At 47.8% G+C, this 21893-nt stretch overlaps 1 protein-coding gene across 4 annotated transcripts in view; it reads left to right on the top strand.

Annotated features, from left to right (window-relative positions):
• The window catches only part of CACNA1D (calcium channel, voltage-dependent, L type, alpha 1D subunit), a 326299-nt gene that overhangs the window by 249360 nt on the left and 55046 nt on the right, over nucleotides 1-21893 (top strand). For all 4 annotated transcript variants that reach the window (XM_011986180.1, XM_011986179.1, XM_011986182.1 and 1 more), the window contains 9 exons: nucleotides 3666-3725; nucleotides 6378-6484; nucleotides 8128-8215; nucleotides 8998-9105; nucleotides 9197-9249; nucleotides 10684-10830; nucleotides 12631-12832; nucleotides 15062-15220; nucleotides 16883-16993. In XM_011986180.1, the coding sequence (XP_011841570.1) occupies nucleotides 3666-3725; nucleotides 6378-6484; nucleotides 8128-8215; nucleotides 8998-9105; nucleotides 9197-9249; nucleotides 10684-10830; nucleotides 12631-12832; nucleotides 15062-15220; nucleotides 16883-16993 (1035 nt within the window). The remainder of the gene's footprint in view (nucleotides 1-3665; nucleotides 3726-6377; nucleotides 6485-8127; nucleotides 8216-8997; nucleotides 9106-9196; nucleotides 9250-10683; nucleotides 10831-12630; nucleotides 12833-15061; nucleotides 15221-16882; nucleotides 16994-21893) is intronic.

Here is a 21893-nt window from a genome sequence, read left to right as displayed (position 1 = left end):
AATCCCAGCATTTTGAGAGGCCAGAGCAGTAGAATCACTTGAGCCCAGGAGTTCAAGATTAGTCTAGGCAACATAGTGAGACCCCATCTATATAAAAATTTAAAACTTAGCCACACGTGGTGGTGCATGCCTGTCCCAGCTACTTGGGAGGCTGAGGTGGGAGGATTGCCTGAGCACAGGAGGCTGAGCCTGAAGTCAGCTGTGTTCACACCACTGCATTCCACCCTGGGCAACAGAGCAAGACCCTGTCTCTAAAAAAAAACAAACAAAAAGAACTCTAGATTTTGGCGTGGCAGAGGTGGCTATCCAGTTAGCTCTCTGTATCCATGGGTTTGGCATCCATAGATTCAACCAACCACTGATAGAAAATGTTTGGGGGTGGCCAGGCGTGGTGGCTCACGCCTGTAATCCCAGCACTTTGGGAGGCCGAAGTGGGTGGATCGCTTGAGGTCAGGAGTTTGAGACCAGCCTGGTCAACATAGTGGAACCCCATCTCTACTAAAAATACCAAAATTAGCCAGGTGTGGTGGTGCGCGCCTGTAGTCCCAGCTACTTGGGAGGCTGAGGTATGAGAATCGCTTAACATGGGAGGCGGAGGTTGCAGCAGTGAGCTGAGATCACACCACTGCACTCCAACCTAGGCAACAGAGTAAGTGAGACTCTGTCTCAAAAAGGAAAAAAGCAAAATATTTGGGGGAAAAATGTACTGAATTTGTGCAGATTTTTTTCTTGTCATTTCCTAAATAATTTACATGGCATTTACATGACCTTGGGTATCTTGAGAAATCTAGAGATGATGTAAGGTCTACAGGAGGATGTGCATAGATCATATGCAAACACAACACCATTTTTATATCAGAGACTTGAGATTTTGGGGTCTGGGAGGGTCCTGGAACCAATCCCTTATGGATACCAACTGTACTAAGAAAACAAGTCAAGGGACCAGGAGCAGTGGCTCACACCTGTAATCACAGTACTTTGGGAGGCCGAGACGGGCAGATCACTTGAGGTCAGGAGTTCAAGACCAGCCTGGCCAACATGGCGAAACCCCATTTCCACTGAAAATACAAAAATTAGCTGGGCGTGGTGGTGTGCACCTGTAATCCCAGCTATGCATGGGGCTGAGGCAGGACAATCGCTTGAACCCGGGAGGCAGAGGTTGCAGTAAGCTGAGATCATGCCATTGCATTCCAGCCTCAGCGACAAGAGCAAAACTCTGTCTCAAAAAAGCATACAAACAAAAATACAAGCAAGTCGAGGGTTTTCTGTTAGTTGTCAGTTTTGTAACTTAGAGATGGTGCCCACCGACTGTGTCTATGTTGGAAGGAAACTTGCACCTAAACTGGCTCTTGCTGCAGCAGCCCCGCCTTAGCTGTGCAGCTTACTTGGCACTGAGGACCATTCAAAGGCAAGACAGCTAGAAGCAGCAGCCTATTGACTCTCAGGCCTAGATATTATCGTGCAGTTTCAGATTATTACCAAGAAACCTAACCAGCAGAGGGAGGCTGGTGAGTGTGCAAGGCCATCAGGTGTCCCTGGCTTGCTGGTGGGCGCCTTTTTCTGAGCATCAGATTGTTAGAGAGTTTAGGATTAAGACACACCAGCACATCTGTGCCCCCAGGACTCTGTTGGGGCAACCAAGCCTCATGCTGTTGCTTCCCATTTCTGGAGCCTGGCAAGCCCCACCTATCAGATTTATGAAACACGCACTCTGATATGAAGAGAAAAAGTACTTTCCCCATGGTGCGTGTCAGTGTCAATATAAAGAGGAAGGCACTGGGCCTGTCTTGATTTGTCCCCACAGATTAGGGTTTTTATTAGAGAGGATTTTGTTGCTCTAGATGCCCCAGTAGAAGAAAGACCTCTGTGTCATTTCATCCCATCATAAAAAAAGGACACAAGGGTGGTGTTTGGGAAAAAAACAGTGTTAGGTGACAAACTAGGCCAGGAGCTAGTCTAAAATACACATTGCCAAGGGATTAATTTACATGGGGGCTTCATGTCTTATTTTTAATTATAATTGCTTCTCCATAAGTTTATTTCCCTGCTGCCTTACCCAAAAATGTTACCGTTCTGCTTAAATAGATGTACATATGTATATGTGTATTGCTTTTTAGATTCTGCAGTGTTTGTATGTTTTTTAACCTTAGCCGAATTCTTCTTTTAAAAAAGAGAGTGAGAGAATGCAAGCCGAGTGAGGAAAAAAAACAGCTTAAATCTCAACTTCAGCCCGGGCGCCAGGCTGCCTCGTAGACTCGTAGGCTGCAGTGTCTTTCTGAGCTACTTGATGCCTTCCACGTTAATATTCCCACTGTGACCTAGGAAGGAGTAAGGAGAAGGTAGCTGAGGTCTGGTAGTGCATGGGAAGATACCTTCCATTGCCTGGCCAAGAAACTCTCTTACACAGGAGTTCATAAGTCCAAAACCAGAAACCGTTTGGAAAATGAATACTCTCTGAAGAGAGAGACTGGGCTTGAAGCAGAGGTCCTCACCTTATTGTGACACAGCCCCCAGGTGACTCCTCTACCTACAACACCTCACCCCTGTGGCTCTCCACTGGCATACCCCAGGTCTACTCCTTGCTCAGCAGTGCCTGTGACTGGCTGCGTGGCCTATGCGTGTGTTCACTCCCTGCTCCCAGCAGCCACATCTGTTAAAGGATTAGGCCTCGGTGGTCTCCACAGTCCCTTCCAGCTCTGCTCTCTTCAGTTCTTTCAAAGCCATAGATCATAGTTGTCATGAAGATCAGTGGCCAAGACCAACTCGCCTTTGCAGATAAGGGTGCTGTGGTCAGAAGCTCCCTGTGAGCAGCTTTCTTGGTGGTCAGACTTCTTGCTGCTGGTCCACTTGCCTCCACGGCTCCAAGGAGAAGCAGGGACTCCAGAAAGGGCTAGCAGGACTCTGTCGATGGGATAATAGATGGTATTGTCACCAATGTGGATAGAGTTGCCTAGACTGAAAATTCAAAGACCAAGTCAGTCTGTTACTTGAGTGGGCCCAGCAAGGTTTTAAAAAAAAAAAAAAAAAAACCTTAGTTTAGAGAGAACAGTGTTAGATGCAGAACAATGGGCGGGAGGAAGGCTGTCTGTAAAACCATCCCTTGCAGACTTAGCCAGCCCCGCGCATGGGCGGGGAAGGGTGCTGACACCCTGATTACACAGGCTGGAATGCAAGGGAGCATGGGGAAACCACTGGCTCTGACGGATGCCACTGCCATCTTCATTTATGCTTCTTCACTAATCTGATGCTCAGATGAAGGGCAACATACTTCATTCAGCCAGAAACGCGGTTAAAAATCCAAAATGCGTATAAGCCTCTGATTTATCTGGTGCCACAAGTCATTTGTAGATGTAGTGCTCTCTGATGAGAAAAGCTTGTTAACAAAGCACTCTTAGAAATGAGCCTCTCTGCCTGTCCGAGACACAAGACCGGGAAGCAAGTCAGGGTGAGTGGTTAAAGGAGGTCAGGATTCTCGAACGCTCTTTGGGAATGGGGTAATTGACCAAAGTGGGCATTTACCAGTGGCTCTGCACTTACCTTCAGAATGGCGGGGTTTTCCTGGGAGGATGGGTCTCTGACTGCATGGGGGGTTTCTGCCCGTAAGTGTGCAGCTGTCAGAGTTTGTCTGAATGCCTTTTCTCACTCCCACGTGTTGTGCCTTGCAGATACTGGGTTACTTTGACTATGCCTTCACAGCCATCTTTACTGTTGAGATCCTGCTGAAGGTAATGGATTTTCCTTGATCTTCACATACTCCACAGCAGCTGGAGCAATAATAGTTGCACTTCTTTGTTTGCCTTCCAGATGCTAGGTTACGCAGACTATGTCTTCACTGGTACTTTTGCATTTGAGATCATTTTAAAGGTAACAGGTTACCCGGCAGTGTGTTTAAGGGCTGCTCCTGTGTGTGATACACAGGAAAGAAGCGTGGAGTGCTTTTGATTTTTTATGGGTTTTTTGTCTTTTGTGGTTGAGCTAAGTTTTTTTTACCAAAGGATTTTTTTTTTCCTGTGACCATTACAACTTGTTTTTGCTCTTTCTTTTTAATCTTTGAATGCATGTAGGAGCTACTCTGGCTTCATGATAATGGTTGACAATTATATTTTGCTCCTTTAAAAAAATACCCTCTGGAATTTGTCAACTGATAACAGATATATCACTGTGTGTGAACTTTTTTCCACCCTTTCTGACATCAAAGTCAGAGGAAAAGCATTTATCCTATGAAGAGGATGTCTCTCTTTTTGTTTCTCTAACTGCACTGTGTTTTTGGGGGCCTAAAATAGTAACACGCTATTTTCTTGCAATAGGATTTGCAAGATGACTTGGGTCTATTTGTGTTAAGGTATTTTCTGTCTGTTTTAATGGATGGGCTTACATTTACACAAAAGGAGCGCCCTTTGGCCGGGGTGACCTAAATGTACTGCCCATGCATGAGCTAATAGCTGCCATTGCTGCATGTGGTTTGCGTACTGACTGTGAAGTCTGCCCCATGGGGAGCCCATTCCTCATGTGCTTAGAGTGCTGGAGACCACAGCAAAGCTCCAAGAACCTATTCACAACTGGCCAAGAACCAGAGGGTGTGGGTCACTTTGGTTCTGGGAGAATGTGGCCCATCAGAACTGTCAGGGTAACCATCTCCTAGCAGGGAGACAAGCTGGGAAATGAAGACTTTCAACCATGGTTTTCTTTAAGCCATTGGGGGATTTTTTGTGTGTGCAACTCAGGCAAAATGTATTTTGCATTGGACTACTGTGGAACTTGGGCTGTTTACAAAATCTTATATAAAATGAAACCTCAATGTCAGGGAATGAGGTGGTTAGTTTTTTGAGGTTGGTTTTTTAAATTTTTTTATTTTTTGGTTCATGAAACAGCATAAAGTCAACCAACATCTGTTTACACCTTTCTTTAAAATCTTCTAAAAATTTGAGTTCATTTTCCTGCCTTTAAGCCAATGAATTTGGTTGACAGTTCTCCTGAGTCAGAGGTGTGCAGTGGGACAGTGACCAGCTCTTGTTGATGAGGCCTCTGTGGGAGGGCCTGTGGATGCAGAATGCACGTGGTGGGGGTCAGAGGGGTGCCACCAGAACACTGACCAGCTCGGCTTCTGCCTCAGCTTCTTGGTTTTAGAATTTGACTTCATTTCAAAGTGAATGGGGATATGTTCTACTTAGTTTGTTAGCCTGGTTAATTGAGGTTTTATTTTACTCTCCACATTTTTAAGTTGTTAAATGAATATAGTTACTCATGGGCTTTGGGGAAAATTAAACACAGGATTATTTAAAAGGAAAAAAATGATTGTTACTTTTTAATTTGTGTAGAATTGCTTCACTGACTTAAATCTTCTGAGTCGTTCTTCATTTTGAAGCTATTTTAGAGAATGGAAAATAAGCTAAAACAAGAAGGATTCAGAAAATGGAGACTCATCCAGAAGTGTCTAATATCTGAGGCTATGGTTCCTGGTGGCCTTGGGGAGATTTGGAAGGCTGTTTGGTTATTTGCTTAAGCTCTGTGAAATTGCCATTTTTGTAGGTCAAAAAGGGTCGAACACTGGCGATTTCATAAGGTTCAATGTAATATTTCCCACCTCTACCTCTCTTATACCGTACTTATCTGAGCCTTCTCTAACCCTTTTTGTTTTAAAATAAATAGTGAACTGTATATATTTTGCTATTTCTTACTTTGGGGAACTAAACTCTTTTTTCCATCACCAATAGAAATCTCACTGGAGCACCCATAATATGTGCTCCAGGTACATATGGCAGGTGAGCCCAGAGTCGTGAGACTGGCTCAGGTGAGATGCCACCTGGCTTCCTAGCCATGCCTGACACATGTCATCAGACTTGGAGGAATTGCTTAAGACGGATGTGTCATTAAAGACCATTAGGAACAATAAGGGGCCTATGTGGAAAAGTGATGTAGGTTCATAGAGCCTGGGAGCCCTGAATTCAAGCCCCCACTGGGAAGGCTTAATTGAAACAAGGTAGGCTCTACCAGGGCCTCAGAGGGGCCAGAACCAGCGCTTTGTGGGAAAGTGGGCTGTCTGGGCAGCACTTACCTCTTGACGAATGTAGTCCTGTGGAGCCTCTCTTAGACAGGCTCTTTGGACATGCCAACAATGTGTTCATATTTGAAACCTGTGATGGCTGTAATAAAGCCTAAATTGGTTTCTTCTTTTAAAATGTATCCAAAATAAGCTGCCCCTTTTTGATTTTTGTTTGAACAAATTATCCGGTGGCTCAGCCCCATTGGTTTACATTTCTGACTTCTTAATGCACACTTGTTAACGAAGTCATACTTTACTCAAGATTTTGTAAAGAGCCCAGGTTTCTTTTCCTCTGGAGACAAAAAGTGGTAAATCACCCATGATTTGCTTCTAGATGACAACTTTTGGAGCTTTCCTCCACAAAGGGGCCTTCTGCAGGAACTACTTCAATTTGCTGGATATGCTCGTGGTTGGGGTGTCTCTGGTGTCATTTGGGATTCAGTAAGTATTCTGGGGTGTGTGCCCAGAACTGTTGGGCTGAATGGTTTATGTAAGGGATTTTAACATAATTGATAAAGGCTAGGCATCATTTTCATGACTATATTTAGTTATATAGGTTTATTTAATTTGCTCGCATTCCAGAGAGCATTGAGACAATTCATGTTTTCTTGTGGGTTGTGTGTGTGTGTGTGTGTGTGTGTGTGTGTGTGTGTGTGCGCGCCTGCTGCTAGGTTGAGCTTATTACTCTCTGTGAAATTTGCTTTCAACTGAGGTAAAAGAAGTCTTGACTGGGAGGGAGGGAATCTAGGTTCTAGTCCTGGTCCCTCCAAAGGCTGATTCCAGGGCCTTGAGGATGTCTTCTCTCAGGAACCCTGTGCCCCTTTTATATAGGAGGGGCTGGGGCCAGGTGGCCTCTCAGTTTTTCCAGCTTGGATATTGAAAACTTCCTTTGATTTTCAGGATACAGAACCTGCTAGGACTTTTTCTTTGGCCTCCAGAATTTTTCAGCTAGGAGGGAGCCAAGGCTGAAAGTCAGGGCCCCAGGTCTTTTCCATGGCATTTAGCGATTTCTGGTGGGAACAGCCATTGCTGAGTACTGCTCGCCATCCCCGGGGGTGTGGGACAGAGGCTCCAGTAGAGCATCAGGTGTGGCCTTGCTTTCTTGCTGACCTGTGAGCACTTCTGTTCAGGTGCTGAGCATAGACTATCCCCCATGTGAGCACACATGCACACACATGCCCTCTAAGCTAAAGAGAAGTGGAAAGGACCTACCCTCCTAGGAAGACCAAGAACCTCTGCCTGGAACAGCCCTCTGTGGTCCTCCTCGCCTCCCGCTGAGGGAGCCCTGTGATCATAGCTTGGAAGGCCATTTGCATTAACATCTTTGCAGCTCCTATTAACTCCCAGGCTGTTCATGTCCTCTCCAGCTGCAGTCTTGCCCACTTCCTCCTGAGCGTGTGCTCTGGCCACACTCGGCCATCTGGGGTGCAGCAGAAAGCTGCATTCTCTTGTATCGCATCCTTGTACGTGCTGCTCCCTCACACTGAGCCCCCCTCCCTATTGTCCTTGCTAACCCCTACTCCTCCTTTGGGACTCACCTGGCTATCATCACCCCCACCCCAGAGTCCTTCCCAGGCTCCTCCCAACTCCCATAGGTTGTACTCCCCTGGCCAAGCACACCACATTTACCCCTGTCATGAGCCATACTGGATTGGAATTGCCCATCTCTCCACCAGACTCTGAGCTCCTTGAAGGCCAGAGAAGCCCTGGTGCCAGAGTGGTACAGCAGGCCTCCAACCTTAAACAGAAACAAACCATCTATGAAGCCTAAAAGCCAGTCACTACCTAGCGTTTACAGTGAGTGGAAAGAACAAAGAGAGTTCATGAGTTGTGTGTCTGCCAAGGTTAGCTGTGCACCTGTCACCTCTGGGAGTGCCATGGGCTGGGCTTGGGAGGCACTGCCTCGTGTGGGCAGGGAAGAGAGGTCGCCTCTGAGTCACGGAGAGAGATCAGCCCAGCACCACATGGATGCTATGCTAACTGTGCAGGGATACTAAGGTGAAGATCCAGTGAAATGGTGAATCTCAAAGCATCCTGTCCATTTATAACACACTCTGCCTGCCATCTTTCTGCTCCTTCCCCAGATCCAGTGCCATCTCTGTTGTGAAGATTCTCAGAGTCTTAAGGGTCCTGAGGCCCCTCAGGGCCATCAACAGAGCAAAAGGACTTAAGGTTTTGATTCCTCTCCTCCAGGCTGGGCTGGCTTGGGTTGGGGTTGGCTGTAACTACTGGCTCTTCTGGGCAGAGCTGAGCTGAGGCCTGATGGATTTTTAAAGTGGGTTATAAGGACCTTTCTAACCAATGCAGCCACCTGTGCCAAGTGCTAATGGCATGTTAAAAATTATGATGTATTTTCTTTATTTTTGGTAATTGAAGATGTTTTTCTTTATAATTGTTGTTCATTTATTACCTTTTTATTAGTAGTTCTTTGTGTTTATTTTAATCTTTCAGTTTTCATGTAGACTGTATAAAAGGCTACTGGGTTTCTATATTCCTCAGTCATTTATAGGGTCCATGTGCCCATGTGCCAGGCAGCACTGCACCTGTAGCATTTCTTCTTTTTCTTTTTCTTTCTTTCTTTTTTTTTCCCCCCAAAACGGCGTCTTGCTCTGTCGCCTAAGCCGGAGTGCAGTGGCATGATCTCGGCTCACCACAACCTCTGCCTCCCGGGTTCAAGTGATTCCCCTGCCTCAGCCTCCCAGGTAGCTGGGATTACAGGCGCCAGCCACCATGCCCAGCTAATTTTTGTATTTTTAGTAGAGATGAGGTTTCACCATGTTGGCCAGGCTGGTCTCAAACTCCTGACCTCAAGTGATCTGCCCTCCTCTGCCTCCCAAAGTGCTGGGATTATGTGAGCCACTGCGTCCGGCCAACACAGAAACTCTTGGCTGATGTTAGCTCACCTCGAGGCCAAAATCACAAAGGAGAGTCACGCGCCTCTGCCCTCTCCGCAGCACGTGGTCCAGTGCGTCTTCGTGGCCATCCGGACCATCGGCAACATCATGATCGTCACCACCCTCCTCCAGTTCATGTTTGCCTGTATTGGGGTCCAGTTGTTCAAGGTAGAGGAACTGCATCCAAGCATAAAACTCAGGTGGATTTCTTTAAGGAGAAGCCTGCATTTACTTGACTGCCTGTCTGTTTTGTATCCAGGGGAAGTTCTATCGCTGTACGGATGAAGCCAAAAGTAACCCTGAAGAATGCAGGTGAGCGTCCTGAGAGTGGAGTGGGGAACTTAGAAGAGCAAATAGCAGACTTCAAGGATTCACACATGTTGACACGTCAGAAGTTTTGGTCATGAAATAAAACAGGCCTGTGTGCTCAACTTGTGGGTGGATAGATGGTGTTTGTTTTTCATTGAAGTGAAACTCACGTAACCTCAACCGTTTTCAGTATACAGTTCCTTAGCATAGAGTATCCGCGGCATTGTTGTGCAACCAACACCTCTATCTAGTTCCAAACTTTTTGTCATCCCAAAAGAATGGATAGATGGCTTTTGTGGTGGAGAATCTATAAATGGCGGGAGTTGGGGGAACCCTGAAATAACAATTATGAAATGCCCCAAATAGCTTCCATGACAGCCATGTGGATGATTTCCCCAAATCAGAACTTGAAACTCAACTCTCTGGTGTTCGGGAGCTGGCTCCCTCTTCTGACAGACTTTCTAGACTTCCTCTCTCCTGGCTCCTGTTAGCTATGTCTCGACCATATTTCCATAGACAAGAAGTGGCAGAGGAGAGACAAGGTGGGGGATATTCATGCCTCCCATTCTGGGATATCCAGTGACCATGAAGGCAGTCATGGAAGCCATTGCCTGAAGTTTCAGACTATGCAGAGGCCTGTGTCTCCCCACCCGTGAGAGACGTAACTGACTGGGCTCTGGCTAGGCTGACTGTGTGCGTACATTGGTTTGGGGTTTATTTTAAGCAGAAGGTGCAGTCAGAGAGCGCCAATTGCAATTTGGCTGTGTCCCTGCACCTCCAGAGGCACCATTCATGCACCGTTCATGGTGTCCCTGAAGGTGAGCAGCCTAGCAGACACAGGCGTGGGGACACTTTCTTCCCTCTCGAAGCCTCTGTGTCTTCATTTATAAAATAAAGATATTGCACTTTATCTCTTCAGTTCCTTCCAGAAATGAAGTTCTGGGAGAAATAATTTGCCAGAAATAATGGAATTCTTTTGGAAAGAAAATTGGGAATGCTATTAGTAAGAAGAGAAAGGGATTTGATTAAAACTAAAATGCAGGAAGAATATACGTGGGTTTGTTTCCTAGAGCTTACAGAGTTCTCTATGGCTGAGCTTTGATCCTTCAGAGCACGCCTCAAGCCCGTTGTGTATGAGACACACTCACTGTGCTGTGGTTTTTATCGGCCAACGACGTATGCCCGGTGCCTGCCTGACTGCTCTGGAGAATACACGTTGCACTGGTAGTTATTCAGTGGTTATTTAAGCTGCAAAGTACATGAAATGCAAGGGCAAGGAGAGGAGAAACGGCGCTGGTGTTATGCTCAGCTGTGTGACTGGCGGGCGGACTGAGCGTGACCTGCCTGGAGGTGGGATCAGGGCAGTGTGTCCAACTTTATGCTGCTTCCATCTGTCATGTGTGAAGCCAGATGACCCACACCTGTTTTATTCTCCAGGGGACTTTTCATCCTCTACAAGGATGGGGATGTTGACAGTCCTGTGGTCCGTGAGCGGATCTGGCAAAACAGTGATTTCAACTTCGACAACGTCCTCTCTGCTATGATGGCACTCTTCACGGTCTCCACGTTTGAGGGCTGGCCTGCGTAAGTACGGGGAGCACACAGTCTTGTGCCCAGGGCTAAGCCCTCCCTCCCGGAGTCAGTCTCATTTCTGTTCTCCAGGGTCGCAGGCTTGCCCTGTGGCTTTTTAACCTTGGGCCACTTCTCAGTCATTTCTTGACCCATAGGGCCTCTTTCTGTGTAGTTGGATGATTTGTGAAGCAGGGTTGGTAGAGGTGCCCAGCAGCATCTCTGGGTGGGAGCAGGGAGGCCTGAGATGCCTCAGTCCTGTGAACTCCCATTGGATGTCAGGAAAGCTGCCATCCGCTGCTCCCAAAGAGGCTCTGGATGGTGTCCCAAACCATTCATTCATTCACTCCTCCTACTTCGTACTAATGTATGCCAGGTGCAGACAGTTGCTGTTGTGCCATCTCTTTTACTGAGCACCCACTCGCTCATTTACAGACCACGCTGTGCAGAGGCTTGTGTCTCCCCATCCATTAGAGATGTCTAACTGGGCTCTGGCTGACTGCGTGCTTAGATACCAGCTCCATGCAACATGGCGTGTTAGGCACTGTGGAGGAAACAGTGTCTCAACATGCTTCCTCGCCTCAAGCCCAAATCGAATCAGTGTCAAGTGGTCAATCCAGGCAGGTGGTCTGGTGCGTCCTAGATGTGCAGAACAGGGTCCTGAAGAATGGCTAGGATGTTGATGGGTAAAGTAAGAAGAGCAGATAAGGAGAAGTTAGAATTTGAAGGGGAGAATCCTCTGCGCTTTCACGTTGCTCTCTGCTTCTGGAGCTCCCACCCCCAGCTCCTGCCATCAGTGCGCAAACACACCTAGAGTCCTGGATACCTGGTCCGCATGCGTAGATGAGCTGCAGGAGGTGGGCAGGCTGGGCCTCACAGGCCAGCAGAGCTCTTGGGGTGTGTGTAAGAGTCAGATATTTTCAGGAGCTCCTGTGGGATAAAGAGGCAGTCAGGTGGGGCTTGTTCATTAGGGATTTAATCCTGGAGAACAGAGGCATGGAGTAAGACTCTTCACTGTGTGTGGGCACTGGCTCTAGTGTCAGGCTTTGAACACTGTCCTTGAGCAAATCATGGTGGCAGCTGAGGAGAAAGGAGCAAACCTGGGACTTGGGGCTTAGAGGAACTGGCTCAACTCCTGGCTCTGTCCTCAAGGAGTATGACTGTGGCACTTTGATGCCTCCCTGAATATTCCTGTAATGGGGATGGCAGTGATGTCTTCCTTCCCAGATGGACGTGAGGCTTCAGGGAGAGGCTGTGAAAGTGTCTAGCGCAGCCTACACATGGGCTGGGTGCCCCAGAAGTGTTGAATCTGCCTCAGGATGGGAATCAATAGACCTTGAGGGTGTTACAGTAACCCCCTCTTCCTGGTAAGAATTCTGCTAGGCATACTTTAATTTTAGTGCATGTCTCCGTTTGGGGAAGCACCCTCCCTCTTAGTTCTTTGGAACTACTCTGGTTAGTCACGTATTGTCTTGCCGGTGTGTATAGTTTTCACTTCCTCCAGTGTCTTTATACACGAGATATTCTTCCTCTCTGAATAGAAAGGGGCGTTTTAGAATATTTGTGAGATCTTTTGATTTTCAGGTCCTCAGAACAGTCCCTCGATGATGACATCCCAGGTGCCTGCTCCTCTTAGCGCTGGCCGTTTGGGCCTGAGGCTGATGGGAGAGACCTGGTTGTGTCCAGCGGCCTTGGGGTGGTTCCTAGCCAGTGCTCATGGGAGGAGTTCAGGAGAGGGAGGACCTGGGAAGGCAGCGGGCTGGGCTGCGTGGGCTGGGGGCTTGGCAGGCCCTCACTTGGTTTTTCTCTCTCTAGGTTGCTGTATAAAGCCATCGACTCGAATGGAGAGAACATCGGCCCAATCTACAACCACCGCGTGGAGATTTCCATCTTCTTCATCATCTACATCATCATTGTAGCTTTCTTCATGATGAACATCTTTGTGGGCTTTGTCATCGTTACATTTCAGGAGCAAGGAGAAAAAGAGTATAAGAACTGTGAGCTGGACAAAAATCAGGTTAAAGTCACACACTGTTTGGGCTTCTGTCCCTTGATCAGGAGTGGAGTGCCTTCTTTTTTGACTGATTTCCCCCATGCCCAGAGAAGGGCGCCCACATACTGTCTGTCCCTGGGGCTAGGGCCCTGTTCTAAGCACACCCTCAGCCCATTTGAGTCATCACTGCTGAGCGTTAGGTTTCCAGATACATATGAGACTTTGTAATTATGAAATCCATCCCCAGACCTGGTGGTATGAAATCAGAGAGTGTTTACGCCACCTGCCATGATCATGACCCACTAGTGATGGCTCAGAATCTTAGTTGGGATGCTGTGGCCACTCATGCAGGCATTCACAGTCCCTCCTGGGAGATGGTCTTTAAAGCCGCTTAGGGCAGAGTTTCTTACCCTTGGTGCTATTAGCATTTCAGGCTGGATGATTCTTGGTTGTGTTTCCTGGGCTTTTTAGGCTGTTTAGCAGCATCCCTGGCTTCCAGCTGTTAGACGCCAATGGTTCCTCTTCCCTTGGTAGCAGTAACCAAAATGTCTCCAGACATTGCCAAATGTCATTTTGGTGGGCAAAGCTGCCCCTTGTTGAGAACTGCTGACGTAGGGGGAAAGTACCCTACACCACCCCAGGGAAGTCAGTAACTTTGAATTTGGAACTAAGATTGTACTGGCATCATTCTTGATCTCGCACCGTGTTTTAGCCAATCTGGTGGAAGTAGGAGCCTTTTGCTCGCGTGACGTGGCGAGGAGAGGGGCCCTGTGCTCTGGACTGTCTTCCTGCACGTGCGCTGTGACCCTAGGTGCCCCCTCTGATCCCTGCTGGGGCTTGATCCCTCATGTCTAAATCAAGGGCATTAAAGAGCTGCTCTTTAGAGGTTCCTTGCAGCCCTGAAAGAGTCTACAAGATCGAGATTCTGTTCTGGGAATTTCCCCGGGTCGTCTATCAGTAGCATCTCTGTTTTGATTGTGACATCGCAAGCAAGAATGATCTGGTAGCCTAGGCTTCCTGAGGGGAAGTGGCCCTGGCACGGCAAGCCAGCCATAGCTGGCTGTACCCACTGGGAAACGCAAGGACATGCTTTCTGCTTTGCAGGAAGATTTTCCTTTGAGTTGTCAGGGTGTCCCTGAAGACTCCACCAGTGATTGTCAGGGAGAGGTCTGGCCCAGCAATTTGCTCACCCAAGGAAGATGAGTGTCAGGGCAAGGCCAGGCCAGCCAGGCAGAGCCAGCACTGAAAGTGTGTCAGCCTCTGAGGTCCAGCGCAAGCTCGAATTGAGGGTCCCTGGAGTCAGCATGTGAGGTCAGAGCAGCGCCGCGTCCCAGACACTGGGAGCCTGTCCGAAACCTGCATCCAGAGTCAAAGTAGGAGAGTGGGGGTAGGTCTAGGGTCTTGATGCTGAGCTGAGGGCTCTTGGGGCTAGCGGCTCCCTCTGGGCCTGCTGCAGAGGTTGGACCAGCCCCACTGCCCAGAGTAAGTGAGAAAGTGCTCCAGCTGGGTGCCAACCTGCATTCAATCCAGCTGTCACTACAGTGCTCCAGCTGGGCCCCAACCTGTGTTCATCTAGCTGTCGCTACTGACCACGTCCTAGGGATTCTGACATGAACACAACAAGCTCCCCAGCCCAGAAGCTCCCCAATGGACATGTAGGTAGCTCCCCATAAGATGTTTATTGTTAACACACTGTGGCTCAGGAAGGGTATCTCATGTGGGTCCATCCGGGAGCAGCCAGAGGCTCCTAGTCTCAGGGAATGAGCCAGCCCCTCTAGTTCTTGTGAGTTTCTGTTCCTGTGGTTACTTGGCTTCCTTTCCTGGAGGATAGCAAGGCAGGGGAACTATAGATGGGATCCACCTATAGATCCCCCATAGGTGTGAGAGGAAAGGCAGTGATAAGGCCTGGATCCCGTCCTCACTCCTGCTTGTGTAGACACTGCAGGGCCTCAGGAAAGACAGCTAAAAGCTCTGAGCCTCAGTTTTTAGTAAGCAAAATGGAAGCCACATGGGTCGGTACCCAGCTTACCCAGAGATTGCTGGGAGGGTCAGAGAAGGTGGTGGAGGCAGGGCCCTCGGTGACTCAAGAGTGGTGCCAGCGGCAGGAAGGGGGTCACTCGTAATCATTTTCACCATCGTTCATGGCCCCTTCCCGGGAGCTGCAGGGTGAGCTCTTTCAGAGCAGATGACCACGGGGTCCTCCTTCCCTGGAAGTGCTCAGAACCCCGTTTCTGCCCTTTTCTGCTGTTGCAGCGTCAGTGTGTTGAATACGCCTTGAAAGCACGTCCCTTGCGGAGATACATCCCCAAAAACCCCTACCAGTACAAGTTCTGGTACGTGGTGAACTCTTCGCCTTTCGAATACATGATGTTTGTCCTCATCATGCTCAACACACTCTGCTTGGCCATGCAGGTAAAAATGGAGACAGCCGTGGGGATCAGGTCCGGGCATTCCGCACAGCCCCGTGCCCCAAATGCTGAGGGTGGAATGCTGCCCTCACAGGAGGGCTTTGATTTTTCTGATGAGTCTGGGCTGTAGGTTGGCCAGAGTTCCGTTCTGGCTGACAGTTGTCACGGTAGGAGTTTAAGATCGTTCTTTTGTTGAAGAAATTATCCGTACAGCATGACAGTAGATACCATTTCCGTGGAGCCTGGCGGTGGCGCTCAATTATGTGAACATTTACCGTGGGCCTCCTGTGGTCAGGTAGTGGTTGAGAACTTCAGCTCTGGAGATACACAGCTGTTTCAATCCTGGTTTTACTCTGATTTTTCTGTGACTTGGGGAAAGTTGTTTAAATTCCCCGAGGCTTGTTTTCTTTTTCAGTAAAATGGGGAAATCTGTCACACCTACCTTAGAGATAAGGTTTACGCTATAGATAATTCCCCTCAGACACTTCGTTTTTTATTTTTCGTTTTTTGTTTTTGAGACAGTCTCGCTCTGTAGCCCAGGCTGGAGTGCAGTAGCGCGATCTCGGCTCACTGCAACCTCTGCCTCCTGGTTCAAGTGATTCTCATGCCTCAGCCTTCTGAGTAGCTGAGATTACAGGCATATGCCACCGTGCCCAGCTAATTTTTGTATTTTTAGTAGAGACAGGGTTTCACCATGTTGGCCGGGCTGGTCCTGAACTCATGACCTCAGGTGATCTGTCGCTTCAGCCTCCCAAAGTGCTGGGATTACAGGTGTGAGCCACCGCGCCCGGCCCCCTCAGACACTTTGATCTGGGCCTGTCATAGAGTAACACCCAATGTTGGAAAACAAAACATAAGTCACACTCCTGTCCTCAGGTGACTCTCAGCATGGCAGTAAGGTATTTTCCGGTTGATGAAGCATTGAGTTTGACCTAAGTTACAGCTACTTCTTATTCCAATGGAAGCAAAAAATGCAATTCAGTTTAATTGGCCATGTCAGATTATAGTGTGGTATTAACAGTGAATGTTTTCAAAAGTTACATGCCTAGTCGATACTCCACGAGGACAGGAAGCAAAGACCAAGGTCTAGAGCCAGCTTTTGCACTGACTTTAAGAACTTCAGTACATCGAACCAGCTCTCAGTGCTGTCTGGACAGTAGGTCTAAAGATAGGGATAAATTTTCTGACATTTTTCTTAATCTAAGAGTTCTTTTTGAATGAAAAGGACTGTGTGCTGATGTAGGGAAAAGTGTTAAATCAAGAAAACACTGCCTTTTATTCAACATAAACTTACATGGCATAAAATTTATCCCTCACCAAATTCTACCTTTATTCATAGACATTTTGGTGGTATCTGCATTGTGCTCTGGTCAAGGCCCTCAACATAAAGCCCTGCCAGAAGAAAGGGTGAATTCCCTTTATCCTGAGCAGAGGACATGGATATGTTTTCCCCCTTCATCATTCAATCATCCTCATCTTGTCACAGACCTGCCTGCACTCTGTGGGAGTTCACCACGTGACCTTGCAATGCCGGCGGAATTGCCGAGCGAGGGCGCTGGGCTGTGGAGGATGCCCGCAGGGGCACAGAGGGCTGGGAGCCTCCATGTGCAAGCACGTGAGATCGTGGCGGAGGCTCTGAGAACAGTCCCTCTGTCTTCATCCATAGCACTACGAGCAGTCCAAGATGTTCAATGACGCCATGGACATCCTGAACATGGTCTTCACCGGGGTGTTCACCGTCGAGATGGTTTTGAAAGTCATCGCCTTTAAGCCTAAGGTGAGTTGCAGAACCCACTTTTCAAAGGCTGTTGCTGAGTCACCCTGGAGAAATACCCGCTTCCTGTTAGTTTTGTGTTACTGAATTATGCTAAATTGTTCTGGCCACTAACTGGGTTACCACCTGAGAACATTAAAATCTGATTAGAGCATGTGTGTACATATGGGAGAATGAATCTGCAAGAACAAAACCTCATGAAAACAATTCTGAGAAACAGAAGAAGGGAGATTAGAATTGGAAATTTGTAAACTGGAGATTATTTTGAAAGCCAGTTTTCTGTTTCTAGAATAATACGTATCATGCTGTGTCAGGGAAACCTGCCTCATTACTAGCACTAGAGAAAATGTTTGAACATAACCCATCAGGAAGAATTTGACCCTGATTATACTTTCAGATATCTAGTCTAAAGACTTTGCTTTTGTTTGTTCTTGGTCTACAGCATCCTTTTTACCCTTTAAGGGAAGTGCTGATACCAGCTGCAGACCTCTCACAGCCATACCATCTTTTGTTTGCTTAATTTAGAAAAATTTCTCCGACTTTAACACAAAATGAGACATGAAATGTGTTCAACTGTGCTGGACGACACAACGCGTTGTATCCCCTCTGGGAGGGAGTGAATTCGGTTCCCCACTTGTCAGCGGCTGCCAGATAAGGGGCAGTGTAGTTCAGTGTCACATTGCATAGTTGTGGAACTGGACTGGATTCAAATCTCTACTCTGGCACTTACAGCTGAAACAAGTTCTTTACTTCTCTGTGCCTCGACTTCCTCACCCATAAAATGAGGATGCTGATAGTGCTGTTTCATGGGGTTGTCATGAGGAGTAAAGAATTACCATGTACGCACTGCTTAACAGAGTGCCTGGCATGTAGCTCCACGCCGCAGACTGTCGGCCACTGCTGCTCCTACCCGCACCACTGCCTCCTCATCATCAAGCAAGGATAGTCCCTCACTCTAAAACCCTGGACAGAGGAGCCACATCAAGCTGAAATGTGGGATATTTGGCCCTCGGTTTCTTTCCCAGTACAGTCAAAAACTCAGAGTTAGAGATGACAGAGTTCAGTGACCCAGTTAGTTATCTCTGTGTAAGGTATCTGACGACACTGATTTAATTAAGTTAGACATGGATTATGAAATGGATGGTTTCACATACTCCATAGTTACATGAAATTCTACTTCCAAACTGTTCCTTTCTTTAATTTGAATTAATCTCTGTGCAATCTTTGTCAGATCTTTGTGGACCAAAAAGAAAGGACATTTGTAAGTGATTAATTGGGGTGATTGCAGTGGGGTCAAATTTGGCACCTTATGCATGGCCAGATGTTATTATCTACTGTGACTTGTCCATATCTACATACATAAGCATTTCCTCCTTTTCCAAATTCATCTTAATTTCCTTTGAGATTTTGGTTTGCTTCCCTCTCACCTTTACTTCTTTGAACAATATTTGTCTGGACTGATGGAAAAGGTTGCAAAATAAGAACATTGAAGGTACTTGAGAAACGTGACATGGAACCTCTCTGTGGAACATTTCCTGGATACCTGGGCCATGTCTTCCCTTGCCAGGTGATTAAGCCTGAAGTTTTTGAAAGCTTGTTCCAGGCTGAAGAGAAACACATTCACCCATGGTGTGTGTGTGTGTGTGTGTGAGTGAGTGTGTGTGTGTGTGTGTTGGTGTGTGAGTGTGTGAGTGTGTGTGTGTGCGCGCACGTGTGTGTGTGAGTGTGTGTGTGCGTGCGTGCATGTTTGTGCTTGCTCCCTTCAGCAGGCCAGTGCATTGACAGCCCAGTAGCGCACTGCCCAGTAGGCTGACAGTTGCCCGGAAGACCTCCAAACCTGGGAAGAGAGTTCAGTGGCATGCGAACAGACAGGCGATACCAAAGGGAAATGAGTAGCTAAGTTATAATTAGTACTGATAGATCAGAGTTTTTAAATGGTTGATTTCCGCTGGAAATTGTACTGCTTGTAGTTTTACTCAGCAAGATATCTTCATAGCATTAGACAACCTCACATTACAATTGGGAGAGCTTTTAAGACAGTAGCAGCAGCATCTCCACACTTGAAGAGCACTGTCGCTGCATTCCCCATGGCCAGGGGAGGCTGAGTTTATATCGTGTGCCTGGTTGAGTGGGAGAGTATCAGTTCACCAAGAAGCAATGCCCTCCTTAAAATTTTTCCTGCCCTTTTTTTCTTGTTCTTCTCTTTAGTGTTCACAAGCCCAGCCCAGGCAAGTGGTCACAAAGAAGCCAGGGAGGACTCCTTCCTCCTGGTCAGTGGGGTAGTCGGGCTGAAGAACAAGGTTTTCGAGGCTGCAGAAGGAGGAATATTCTGAGGAGATGGCCACATGGGACCTCAGCCTCATCTCAGGAGAGCCTTTGTCTCGTGGGAGGAACTTTGTAACAGGGTTCCTCATGGCAGGGTTCTCCACCGAGTCAGGCATACCTCCTAGGGGGACTCGTCAGTATCTCTGTTAGGGGACACAGGATGGCAGGGTTTCAGTTGCTTCATAAAATAAATATACAAAGTGAGGTAAGACAAAATTCTTACTGGTAGGTGAGAAGACATTCCTTCTCCGAAGGAAGAGTTAAAGAAAGTTGAGAAATCTGACCTTAAGGACTTATTTTATGTAAAGGAGCCTGATGCAGAAACCGGGCCTCCTAAGAGAGCATATTTAGAGGGAAATGGCCTAAGGCCATGGGAGATGAGATGACCCAGCCTCTGCTAGCCCAGAGGGAAGTGGGAGGGGGACGCTGGGAGCCTCCATGGTGGAAGAGGCCATCTCACGGCCTGGGAAGAGGTGTTTTGGAGCACTGGTCAGGCAAGAGCGGAAGGTGGTTAGTAGCCGAAGTGCAAAAGCATCCTGGAAAAGCAAGCAGGTGATTTAGCTGATTGTGGGTTCCCGAAGGGAAAGTCCACCAGCTGGGCATTGACCTGGTGCAGCCTAGGTCATACTTTCAACTTGGGATCGACCGGGCCTCTGTAGGGTTTTCAAAAGCAGGCCCTAGTTTAGGTGAGACACAAGCCCCATTCTCCAAGCCTTTCCCTCCAGCTGCTGGAATTCTCCAACAAGTTCTCTTGCTCCAAGGAGGAAGATTGACTAAGAAGGGCCTTTTTCAAAGTGCTGGCTACAGCAGGTATAGAGAGCAATTCTGTGGAGTAAGAAGAGCCTGATCTGTGTGGGATTCCCTCTTTGTGGGATGTTACCACCTGACGTTTCATCCAGGCTGCATTCTAGGCCAGGTTGTTTGCTGCGGTTACCGGCCTTCTCCAGTGAGCCATGCTTTGTTCCCATCTTAGTCCTTTAAAGCACTTTGATCTTGATTCTACCCTGAAAATATACTAATTTATACTCCTAGCTACTTGGGCTGGAAAAAGTAAGGAGAAATTAGGTCTGGGGAAAGAAGAAAGAGTTTTGGTGCTGTCCTAATGCTGCTGGGCAGAGCTGATGCAGAATGGGCACTGGGTCCTCTGGTTCCGTCTGCCTTCAAGGGCTCTGTTTGCTGCTCCAGGGTCCCCTGCAGGAGTGAAGCTTCTTCATGATCTTCCTAGAGTACCTTTTCCACCTGCCGGAGAGAGAATTTGATACTGTTTTTTTCAGTTCTTCATGACCCCATCTATTCTAGGAGATTTACTTTTAATGGCAAATAATACTTGAAACCAAATATTACTGTCTTAGGAACTTTACGTTGGGCTTCTTGTTGGGCTCCATCCTGTCCTTTTGACATTGAGGTTTCCCAGAGCCCTCTCCTGGTCCCCTTCTTGCCTGGTAAGATGCATACATACCAGAGCATTAGTGGCTACCTCTGTGGTATGCGGACCTGCACTGCCCTTCTCTCTCCTGAGCTACTGTGCCTGGCTGCCTTCAAAATGGTCTCCCTGCCTCTGGCCTCAGCCCTTCTACCTACTCCCTTTGTAAGCCCAAAGCTGACCAGACCACTCTTGCAGTGATATTTTGGCACTGGCCACCTATTGCTTGAGAAAGCATATACCATTTTCTTAGTCAAATATTCAGAGTCCTCCATGAAGCACTGGCCCCTGTGTATTTCTGCCTTATTTCCTGCCATTCCCTCCCTGCCATTTCTTCTTCCCCACCCCATCCCAGAGTGTTGGCATGCTAGACCTCTCCCTGCCCATGCACCTCTGCCTGGATGCCCTGCTTCCTCTTTGTTATCCTTGAAGGCCTGAGGGAAATGTTCTCTCCTGTGAGACAGCATCCTCACCAGCCCAGCCAGAGCCAGCCCTCTCGTCTGCTCGTGCATCTGTTGGGGGCCTACTATGCACCATCGTTACCAACACTACTCCATGTCTGCCTCTCTGTTTGTTGGTGAGCAGCTGCTTGACGTCTCAGGCTGAGTCTTCTGTCTCTGGCTGTGTGGTGCCTCACGTGATGCCTGCTTCCTGGTGGTAGCTCAGTAAGATTGGTGGAATAAAGAAAGGAATAAAGGGATGATCCTGAAGGTGCAGCCTCTGGACATGAGATGATACCTGCTTTTCTATCGCAGGGTATCTGGGTAGAGCAGAGTGGAACACATCTTCCCTTAATCCCCCACTTACCTTTGGAAAGGCTTTTGCTAGTTAGAAAGCTGTCAGGCATAGTTTCTGCCAAAAGTTGGCACTCTGGGTTATCACTTGGGTCAGATGCTACCCAAATAATCCCTGCCAGAAACAGGGAAGAGATCTGGCTGCCATGGTCAATGACAAAAGGCACATTATTTATACAGGCTTCTTCCAATCTGCAGATGAGAGTGAATCTAGGCAGCAAAAGGAATCTGGACTTGGGCCACTTTTCTTGTTTCCCATTTGCAACCATTCCACAAACATTGCCCCCTTACCATGTGCCACACCTGTGTCATATCCTGGCAAGGGGTCCAGGAATAAGAAGAGGTGTGCCTTCTGGGAACC

The sequence above is a fragment of the Mandrillus leucophaeus genome, unplaced genomic scaffold (genome assembly GCF_000951045.1).
Source record: "Mandrillus leucophaeus isolate KB7577 unplaced genomic scaffold, Mleu.le_1.0 Scaffold296, whole genome shotgun sequence".
Classification (NCBI taxonomy): Eukaryota; Metazoa; Chordata; class Mammalia; order Primates; family Cercopithecidae; genus Mandrillus; species Mandrillus leucophaeus.
The sequence above is the reverse complement of the archived record's forward strand: the minus strand, read 5'-3'. Positions and strand labels throughout refer to the sequence as shown.